The sequence below is a fragment of the Olea europaea genome, chromosome 19 (genome assembly GCF_002742605.1).
Source record: "Olea europaea var. sylvestris chromosome 19, O_europaea_v1, whole genome shotgun sequence".
Lineage (NCBI taxonomy): Eukaryota > Viridiplantae > Streptophyta > Magnoliopsida > Lamiales > Oleaceae > Olea > Olea europaea.
Window position 1 is genome coordinate 13,095,731 of NC_036255.1, and position 11,704 is coordinate 13,107,434.

An 11,704-nucleotide genomic window follows, 5' to 3' on the forward strand; every position below is an offset into this window, starting at 1 on the left:
TGATGAGAAGGAGATTACGGAGTCTATAAGAGAATCTGATTACTTTTATCCAGTTGTAGTTAAAGGACTTTTTACAGCAAATAAAGAAGATGAAGGCATTCTTCCTGAGGTGCAAGAAATATTGACAAATTTTGAAGATCTGGCTTCCAATGAATTGCCAAATGAGTTACCTCCTACGAGAAATATTCAACACCAGATTGATTTGGTACCTGAAGCTAGCCTTCTAAATTTGCCTCATTACTGAATGAGTCTAAAAGAAAATGAGATTCTAAGGGAGTAAATTGAGGAGCTATTGAAGAAAGGGCTCATAAGAGACGGTATGAGTCCCTGTGCAGTACCTGTCCTTCTAGTGCCAAAGAAGGAGGTAAAGTGGCGTATGTGTGTTGATAGTCATGACATTAACAAGATAATAGTGAAGTACAGGTTTTCCATTCCACAGTTGGAGGATATGCTAGATATGCTTGGGAATTCTAAGGTCTTCTCAAAAATAGATTTTCACAGTGGTTATCACCAGATCCGTATTGAGTCAAGGGACGAATGGAAGACTGCCTTCAAGAGTAAGGATGGACTTTATGATTGGTTGGTAATGCCATTCGGACTTTCAAATGCCCCAAGTACTTTCATAAGGATGATGAACCAGATTCATAGTCCTTTTATTGGGTCTTTTGTTGTGGTGTATTTCGATGATATTCTTATTTGTAGCAAGTCTAAGGTGGATTACCTAGCTCAACTGGAGGTTTTGAAGGAAAATCAGTTGTACATCAACTTGAAGAAGTGTACATTTTGTAGATCTAAGCTATTATTTTTAGGCTTTATGGTAGGTGAAGATGGTCTGCATGTAGATGAAGAGAAGATAAAAGCAATTCGAGATTGGCCAACACTAAAGTCAGTTTCAAAAATAAGGAGTTTTAATGGTTTAGCAACTTTCTACAGATGATTCATCGTCATTTTAGCACTATCGTGACACCTCTCATAGAATGTTTGAAGAAATGAAGGTTCAGTTGGGGAGAGGAACAAGATAAGAGCTTCGCCTTCATCAAAGAAAATTTGTGCACAGTTCCAGTATTAGCCTTGCCAAGCTTCGAGAAGATCTTTGAGGTGGAGTGTGATGCTAGTGGTATTGGTATTGGGGATGTCCTTTCTCAAGAGAAGAGACCCATGGCTTTCTTTTTAGAAAAGTTAAGTGATGCTAGATAGAAATGGAGTACTTATGAGCAAGAATTCTATGTAGCTGTAAGGGCTTTAAAGCAATGGGAACACTACCTGGTGCAGAATGAGTTTGTGTTGTTTACTGATCACCAAGCCTTGAAATTCATTCATGGTCAGAAACACATCAGCATGATGCATGCTCGGTGGGTGAATTTCTCCAGAAATTTTCTTTTGTGATTAAGCATAAATTTGGAAGTACAAACAGAGTTACAGATGCACTGAGTCGGAGAGCTTCCTTATTGATCACATTATCATAGGAAATTGTTGGGTTTGAGTGCTTGAAAGAGCTGTGTGCAGATGATCCTGACTTTAAGGAGATTTGGAATAAGTGTGTGAATCAGGAATCAATGGTGGATTTCTATATTAGTGAAGGATATCTATTTAAAGGCAACCAACTTTGTATTCATGTTTCATCTCTACATGAAAATTTGAATTGAGATCTACATGGTGGAGATCTAAGTGGACACTTGGGGCATGACAAGACAATAGCCAAGCCATAGTTGAAGCAAGATGTTGGAATTATAGTCAGAAAGTGTTATACTTGTCAGGTGTCAAAGGGTCAAGTGCAGAATATTGAGTTGTACATGCCACTTCCTGTCCCTCAGGGCATATGACAAGATCTGGCTATGGACTTTTTTTTGGGATTACCTCATACTCAATAGGAGATAGATTCTATTTTTGTGGTGATTGACAGGTTTTCCAAAATGGCACACTTCATAGCTTGTCGGAAGACTTCAAATGCATCACATATTGCCAAACTGTTTTTCAGGGCGATTGTTAGATTACATGGAGTTCCGAAGTCTATCACATCAGACCGGGATACAAAATTTTGAGGCACTTTTGGATTATCTTATGGAAGTTGTTTGGAACCAATTTGAATTGAAGTAGTATTGCTCATCCTCAAATTGATGGACAGATCGAGGTTAATAACTGTACTCTTGGAAACATGGTTCGAAGTGTTTGAAGAGATAAACCTAAACAGTGGGATCTTACACTACCTCAAGTGGAGTTCGCGTACAACAGTGCAGTTCATACTACTACAGGCAAGTCTCCATTTGCTATTGTGTATACAGAGGTGCCTTACCATGTGGTGGATTTGGTGAAGTTGCCTAAAGGTAATAATAAAAGTGTTGCTGCTGAACATCTAGCAGAGGAAGTGATAGAAGTTCGTGAAGAGGTAAAACAGAAGTTAGAGAAAACTAATGCGAAGAATAAGGCAGCAGTAGATTCACATAGATGGGATAAACAATTTTAGAAAGGTGAATCGATGATCGTTTTTTTTTATAAAAGAGAGATTTTCCGCTGATACTTACAATAAGCTGAAACCAAGAAAGTATGGGCCTTTTAAAGTGCTTAAACAGATTAACATCAATGCCTACATTATTGATTTGCCAGAGTCTATGGGTATTTCTCGTACATTCAATGTGGCAGAATTATATGAATTCCATAAAGCTGATAAGCCTTTGTATCCAGATTATAACTCGGGGTCGAGTTCTTCGGAGGTGGAAGAGACTGATGTAGGACATAATGGGTATATTGAAAAAAGAATACTAGTAGAAATATATCATCATCTTGATTTTGAATCGGTCCCATAATACCACTTTAGAAGGAGAATGACGAGGGGAACAATACCAAAATTTTGACCGTTCGAGTTCGTTTAGGCCTCGAAAACTGAGTTTTAAAGTTTTGGCGCTATTTTTGTCAATTCGTTTTTTTCATTTTTTTTTTTTTACAATTCTAGTTTGTTTAAACTTCTTTTTCATTACTTTTAGTTGTTTTAAACTACGTTTCCATGTAAACCCTTATAAATAAGGGCTTAGTTCGTTTTTTGTATTATCTTTCATTAATAAATTCGTAAATTTATTTTTCTTTATTATTTGGTGGATTCCAAATTTCTTGTTCTTAAGGTTTTCTCTTGAATTCCTTTCTTTCGCTGTGTCATGAATTCACTCATTGCATGTGTGTAAAATCTAGATTATATGGAATCATATTTTAATTTGAAACCTGAAGAACATAGATAAAGAATAGATCGAAAAAATTCATAGCATTTATTGTTCACTTATTAACACAAACTATAGATGGCAATCGTAGTTATTTCGATCAACATTGCACACATTAGTAAAAATGCATGACAAAAAAAAAAAGAAAAAAAAGAAGAAAAAAGAGGAGAAGAAGAAGAAGAAGATATTACCTTCCCCATCAGAAATCAATTAATGATGTTTAGGATCATGTCCTCTGGGACTAACCCTATTAAAATCATAATGATATTCCTCGTCTCTTTAAACTTTGTTTGAACATTTCTTTCGCGCTTTGGATCAATGCACGTTTTGTACTATCCATAAATGGATCACGAACACTAGCACGAGCATGAGAAGATGAGAACAAAAGTGCAATAAAAAAGAAGTAGAACCAAAATTTAAAGCTAGCCATTTAGCATTAAAAGGTTTTGGAGTTTGTACTACGACAGTTTGTAAACTTGGAGGTGAAGCTGGAAATGTGGAGTTAGGAGTGGTTGACTTATATAGAGGTCCATTGTCCGTAATTTTGTCATAGTTTAATGTAGGATGGATCAAACACGACAGTAGCTAGTTAATTTTAATTAAGGGTTCCACTTAGGTTTTTTAGTGGCTGCACCTCTGTGATGCCATGCGATTAATTGCCAATAACTAACTTTGTTCAACAAAAAGTAGAATTTTATTTACTTATCTTATCTAATTATCTATTATAGTGGTACTTTTGAGTTTTGATGTCACATTATTTAATTAATAGACCTCAATAGTGCACATACAATTCAATTTTCGATGTGTATTACAGAAGTGTTTTCTTTATGCCACAATGGTACATTTATTTGGGTATGGAGAAAAATATAAATATAATGTGAAGTCAGTCATAATCAAATTATGTACATCATAATTTTGATTTAAAAAAAAAAAAGAATCTTGCATATACACGAATGAAAATATTGAAAATAAAAATTTAAGTAAATAGTTTAATCTTATTTTTTAAATGACTTAAACATTTAGGTAAGAACGTTATTCGCATACATTAAACATTTAAACATGTACACAATTGTATACTCAATTTGAAAAACAATATACCTTGTTGATGAATTTTTCGGAGCATTTTATGTGTACAATAATGTTATTTGCAGTCTCTCACTACCGCAGTCGTCATACGTAACATACATGTGATGGTTAGTGATTTATTACATAAAGTAATAAAAAACTACCACATTAATGTATTAAATCACTTATCGTCATATGTATGTTACATAGGACGACTACAACTGTGAAAGACTGTAAATAGCATCACTCTTGTGTGCATCACACATATATGTGAAAGTTTCAAAATTTATCCACATCGATGTAATTAGAGCTCTCTATTATGAGACTAAGAATGATCGATGTCTAATAGTGAGTAGGATTTGTTAAGTGTCATTGATAAAGTAGTCTTGTCATAACTTTGTCTCGATAAAACAAATAGAATAGTTCTTCAATTTTGAATCCAAAATGTTAGATAAAATGGTTAAACTTAATTCTCTATTAAAGAAAATCCTCCTCGACGTGTTTGGACTACAGTCATCAAAATAATATAACTCACGAAGGCAGATGACTTGTGACTCAGTTTAGTTGAGAGGAACATTGGTAATTTTTCTGGTTTTTTTAAACTAAAAAGAATGGATTAAGGGTTTAGAACTGTGGAGTTGTGTTTCTCAAACCACGCTTTCATAAGTGAAAACACAATTTTATCCCACTTGCACTCAAATGGACAGTTGGCACTTGGGTATTGGTAAATACAATATCACACGAGTTTTGCTTTCTCTTGGTTACTGTGGACCGTTGATCAGATCCTATGGTTGAGATTCAGTTTTCCAAAATTAAAGACTTTTGAGACTTGGGTTTTCCATTAGTCGGTCAGTTTGAAGTTTTAGTCTCTTGAGTTTCTCTCTCTAGTTCTACCATCACTGTTCACCTTCCTTTCTAAGATCTAGAGATTATTTGGTGGTTTTGTAATAATAATTTTTTGTTATCTGATGATGGTAGAATGTATAGTGCAGTTTTTTAGGCCTTGTTTGTGACTTGTAAATCTATACTGAGTTCTTGGCAAGGTTTTGTCTAGTCATGTAGACTAGGGTTTGTGTTGTTGCGAGATTTTTGTGGATCGATGACCATACTGTGGGTCTGATTTGGTTTTCTCAACTGTTTGTACACTCTCTTGAAGGTTTCTTGCTGGTGACGGGCTTACCTCTGAGCCCCCCAGATTAGGCCGTGTTTGGCTATATTGGGTAAACAATCTGTGTGTTTGATTTCTGTTCTTGATTTATTTATTTTTTTACTATTTGACGATTGCTTGTGGGTTTTGGGTCGATATTCCTTAAAATCTGGTATTAGAGCCCAAATTTTAAGGCATCTATATAATACACCTTGCCCTGAGGATATTTTGTGTGTTGAGGAGTGTAAATCTTCATGGTTATTCCAGTCCTTTCTTGATTTGCAGTTTTTTGATTTTTTCCTTCTCTTGAATTTTTTTATTTTGTCCAGATCTGTAAAGATCTACACAGACAGTAAAGGAGGCTAAATCTTTTGTTCAGTGTGTAGGTTAAGAAATACAAGTTGGTCAATTCTTGGCCGGTTCTAACCTTGGTAGGTGATAGGGTGATCCTTTAATTCTTTTGATTGCACTGTTGTTCAACAGTGTTGTGGGTAAGATCTTCCCTTAAAAGAACTTGTATAATTTGGTGCAAAAAATTAGCATGTCTACTGCATTGTGGATTAATTACTGATATTGTACATTCTACATTGATAATTAATCTGACAATAGGAGCATGTGTAGGTATTATACAAAGTTTTTTTATATTTGTTGTGTAATTTTTCGAATTCTCAATACGTTGACTGCTTGGGCAAATTGCTTCAGTTGTGCTAGTTAGGATAGTTGATTTTCATTCGATGATTTGATTTCTTTTAAATCAATTAGGAAGTTTTTGGTTCTTGAGTGATCATAAATTGAGGTGTTAGTCATGGCTTCCAGTAGTAACCACTCTTTTAAAGAACCTATGATGGGTTCGAAGGTCGAATTGCCACAATTCGATGGAAAGAGGGATTACTCCATCGGGAAGCAGAAAATGAGGGTCATATTGGTCCAACAAAGGGTTGCTAAATCCCTGGATGACCCTGATAAATATTTTGATGAACTTAAAGCCAAACCTGATGAGATTCTTGAAATGAATGAAATAGATTATAGCTCAATTATCCTGCACTTATCTAATAATATAGTAAGGCAAGTAGAGGAATCCAAAACTACTAGGGATCTATGGACAACCTTAGATAACCTGATCTTGACCAAGATTTTACCAAATAAAATTTACCTCCTAGAAAAACTGTTTAGTTTTAAAATGGATGACCAGAAAAACCTAGAGGCCAATCTGAGTCATTTTAGCATACTGGTGAAGAGTCTTGCTCATAATGATAAAAAATTTGAAGATGAGGATCTTGCAGCGATCCTTCTAAATTATTTATCTGATTCTTATAAGGATATCATAAATGTTATAAAATACTCAAGAGATACTTTAACACAAACAACTTAACTAATGCACTAAGATCTAGGGAATTGGAAGTTAAGAAATAATTAAACCCAATTCAAGAGAGGAGAGTTTATTTGTGAGAGGGAGACCAGAAAAGAGGGAAAATAATTCACGGAATAAAAGATTCAAGTCCAAATCCAAAATCAGATCTAAATCAAGAGACAAAAGCAATAAAAAAATGCTATCATTGTGGAAAACTTGGACATTTCAAAAAAGATTGCTTTGAGTTAAAGAAGAAGCTGAAAGAACACATCAACATTGAGTTAAATAATGCTGCTGTGAGTTCTGAACTTGATAGCCTTCTTGTAATGACGGTTACAAATGAAGAAACAGATACTGACTGGATTCTAGATTCTGGATGTACTTTTCACATGTGTCCAATAACCTTGGTTTTATAACTACAAGGAGATAGAACCCAGGAAAGTATATATGGGTGATAACAATTCACAAAATGTTCTTGGAATTGGTGACATTGCAATCAAAATGTATGATGGCATTGTCAGGCAGATTAAAAATGTGAGTTATGTCCCAAATCTAAAAAGAAACCTAATTTCGTTGAGAATTCTTGAAGATGAGGGACATACATTTAAATTTGAAAACAACACTTTGAGAATCTTGAAAGGATCTCTTGTAGTCATGAAGGGGCCAAAAATGAATGGGCTATACTACTTAATGGGAGAAACAATTAATTTCCAGGACTCAAAATCTTTAACTATAACTGAAAGCAAATGTGAACTATGGCATTGTAGGATGGGTTATATTGAAACTAAGGGCTTGAAGTATCTTAATGTCGAGAAACTGTTTGGAAAAGATAAAGTTGAGCATCTTAACTTTTGTGAAACATGTGTGTTAGGGAAGTCTCATAAAGTGAGTTTTGAGAACGGGTCACACACAACGAATTGACCATTAGTCTATGTCCATGCAGATTTATGGGGACCAGAAAACCACCCAACCTTTGGTAGAAATAATTATTTTCTTTTTATAATTGATGATTATTCTAGAAATTTCTGGACCTACCCTTTGAAATCCAAAACTGAAACTTTTCAAAAATTCATATTGTGGTTAAAGATGGTTGAGAACCAATTGGACAAGAAATTGAAAACCTTAAGGACAAATAATGGACTGAAATTTTGCAACGCTGAATTTGATAATTTTCGCAAGCAAAAGGGAATAATTAGAAATAGAACTGCTAAGCACACAACCCACCAAAATGGGGTTGCTGAAAGAATGAATAGAACCCTTATGAATAAGGTAAGATGTATGCTGATAAGTTCTGGGCTTGCAAAAAGGTTTTGGGCAAAAGCTCTATGCACGACTGCCTACCTTATAAATAGGTCCCCTTATAGAGTTTAAAAGTCCAAAGGATCTATGGACTAGAAAACCACCAAATCTGTTACACTTAAGAGTCTTTGGATGTGTTGCATATGCACATCGTTAACACCAGAAGTGTGTTATGCTTGGATACCCTGAAGGGGTTAAAGGGTACAGGTTATGGGTACTTGGTATTAAGGGAATAAAGATCATTAACAGTAGAAATGTAGTGTTTAATGAGTTTGAGATGCCTAGCCTAAAGAATAAAATGGATAAATCAGATCTGGTTGAAAATGGTACTTCCCAAAATGAGGTAAAGTTGGCAAGATTAAGTAATAAAAAATCTGAGCCCCCTCAGATTAGGCTGTGTTTGGCTGAAGTGGGTGAACAATCTATGTGTTTGATTTCTGTTCTTGCTTTGTTTTTTATTATTTGACAATTGCTTGTGGGTTTTGGGTCGATATTCCTTACAAGAACCAATATTATAGAGGCCGTCGAATCCCATTAAATTAAGAAACAGGTGAGGTAAGGAGCTCACACGGATTTTAAACTTCATTTCATTTATCATCCCTTAACGTTATCCACTGACTAAATATTCCTACAAATAAAGTGTTCTTTTCTTCATTTTTTTATTTTTCACGCTTGACTTTACCTAAAAGTAACTTAGCTCCCATTTGGCCCCCATTAAATCTTATTTTATTTTTCTCTCCTATTTTCAATCACACAATCTTCCATAAAATAATATTACGCTTGAATCGAAAAATTTTCATTCTTTTTTAACCACTCATTTTTTTTAAAAAAAAAATATTATTTCACCCATTTTCATTTCAAAAAAAAGGGGGACCAAAACGAGTCTTAATACATTTAGGCCACATACTTTTTGATTTTTAATGTTTGTTTTTTGTGGTAATATAACTTACTTTATAAAGTACTTTCAAGCACAAGTAAATATATTATGAATGTTAGAGAAGTAGTTATCATCAAATAAATGATAATTGATTTAGCCCCTATTTGGTGGAGATTAAAATCATATTTTTAGTAAATTTTGATAAAAGTTGGTGAAATATGTGATTAAAAAATTATGTATCCCATAAAATGTATGGTTAAAATTAATTGTTAATTTTAATTTCTATCAAAAAGAGGAAGATAAGTCATTCGTAATTTCGTAGTTTGAGGACACATCTGTCTAGATATCATGCATTGTGTCGCCCTTCACGTGAAGCATGGTATTCGAAGGTCATCGTTGGATATTGGCCTCCTTGTACTCTTGCTGTACAGTTGGTATAAATGTGATCCAACATTGGCTTATATCTCAAATTGGACTTTTTCGAAGTTCGCTCGTCATTACTTGTGAGTCTTTTTTTCCTCCCTCCTTCTATTGAAAATTTTAAACTTAAATGGTATATCACTTGGATTCGATGTTGACGTTTCACAAGCATATTGACTACGAAACTTTGGTCATTGCCTCAATTCATGTTGGTCCATATCCCATTTCGGTAAGCAAACCACTTTGTATGATTCCACATCTGATCCCAATGCATCGCAGTCCCCATCCCCTGAATATCGATGTTTTCCTCTGGTGTTAAACTCCACACCACGTTCCAGATAATTACAAAGAATCAAGATGCCTCTTCTTTTGATATTGGCAATCAGAAGAGCGGAATAAGTGGCTAATCACAAGCATGAAAAAATCCTAAAATCATTTTTATAACTTAGGAGCATTATTGGTTGGTGTAGCCAATTAGACTATTGGAGGGAGAGTGGTGAAGTTGTTAATATTAAGAAGGATATTGGGGCGACTATCGTCACTAGCCCATAATGGATTCCACTACCCTTTCCCTTTTGCAACCCAAACTCAAAAACTGCCGATGCCAACCAAACATTGCATAATTTGACTTCACTAAAATGACTTTTGATTTCTTTACCTTTATCTCACCATCTATTTCTTTTCCCTCTACATCCCATGTTGTCTCACTCCCCTGTCTGGTTTTGACACGAGAGAAGCTCGCACGATGGGGTTATAGAAGGGAACAAAACGTGGAAAGAGGAGATACATCAATGAGAAAGGGGACTGGTGTATAGGGTTGAGGATGAAGACAAAGAAGATCAAAAGTACTACTTGTTTACACTATCAATTAAAATAAAACTATTTTTCATGCATGCTAAAAATGCAATTTCCATGAAAATAAAAGGGAATTTTATGCATAATATTTTTGACCAGCATATGATATGTCATAGAGTTCAAAACAAAAATTAAGGAAGAAATCTTTAATTTTGAAAATGAAGACGTCGATACAAATTATGATCGATACTGATTATAACGACGTAAGTTACTGTCTAAGGTTCCTCGTAAATAAGGGTCCCCTTAATTGATTTACTCCATGTGTTTTATTTTTTTGGATATCCTCTCACCCATTATGTGGAGTAAACCCTACAACTTAAGGATTTTGAATCTATTTATCGCTTTCAGTTTTTAATAATTTGGGCTCTGCTTTTTTTTTTTTTTTTATATATATTGGTAAATGTAAATTATATTGCTCAAAAATTTATGTACAGATAATGCGGGCAGACCCAAGCATTAAAAAAATCAAGTAAAATACAGTTACACCGGGTATTCCCGGGCAAAAGTAAAGATCAAATGAAACACAGTCGAGACAATCTATAAACCCATGGCTAAAGACTCACAATGAACTAAAACATACGGGTACAAGGAGAACATGACCTTATACACATGTGTTTTAATTCGTCTTACAACACTATCAACTAATGGTTGAAGATTCTCAAATACCTTTTTGTTTTGTGCCATCCATATGTGGTAAACTGTGCTAGCCAAGGCAATCCGCTTGACTTTACTTTGCCAAGAAGTTCCACGACCCTCTTTTTTGATCCATTTCAATGAACTAGACAATGTAGACATATATCTTGTAATGCATAGCCACTGTCGAATAAGTCCCCACACATTGGAAGTGAACGGACATCCAAAAAACAAGTGTTGGTTTGTCTCGGCAACCAGTCCACAAAGAACACAATTTTGGTCTATCATCAAGTACTGCAGTTTATCCTTAGTGAGCAATCTGGAAAGGGTAGATAACCAAAGCATAAAGGAATGCTTGGGTGTAATGTAAGGAGCCCATACGTCCTTGCTCTAGCTTTTAACTATCCCTCGCGGTTGAAAGAATTCATAGGCCAAAGATGTGCTAAAATTTTCCCTAGATTTCCATCCCATCAATCTGTCCAATGCTGTTTGTACATTAGTGCCAGCCTCAAGTGACTGGTCACCCTCCCTAGGTTGCTTCAATTCATCCCTGATTTGGAGCAATTTTTTGATCAATGGAGAGTCATCTTTTCTTGGAACAACCTCCCAAATACTCACCCCATGGAGGTAAATATGATTTATCCATCGGACCCATAGCATGTCTTTTTTGTTGTGTATGTTCCATAGGGATTTAGATAACAATTCTGAATTCTAACTCTTGATGTCTCAGAAACTAAAACCCCCTTCATTTTTCGAAAGGCACACATCTTTCCAAGATACTAATAGTTTCTTTCCACCCCAAAGAAAAGTACGGTAGAGGCTAATGATGCGTGTCGAAATAGATGCCG

At 35.0% G+C, this 11,704-nt stretch overlaps 1 protein-coding gene across 1 annotated transcript; it reads left to right on the forward strand.

Moving 5' to 3' along the window:
* The first annotated feature begins 319 nt into the window (after window positions 1-319).
* Window positions 320-5,876, forward strand: LOC111368374. The gene is made up of 9 exons (XM_022989600.1): window positions 320-885; window positions 996-1,161; window positions 1,273-1,356; window positions 1,467-1,608; window positions 1,979-2,093; window positions 2,176-2,386; window positions 2,502-2,740; window positions 5,431-5,494; window positions 5,808-5,876. Exons 1-9 carry the CDS (start codon window positions 320-322, stop codon window positions 5,874-5,876), a joined length of 1,656 nt encoding a protein of 551 aa, XP_022845368.1.
* The last annotated feature ends 5,828 nt before the right edge of the window (window positions 5,877-11,704 follow it).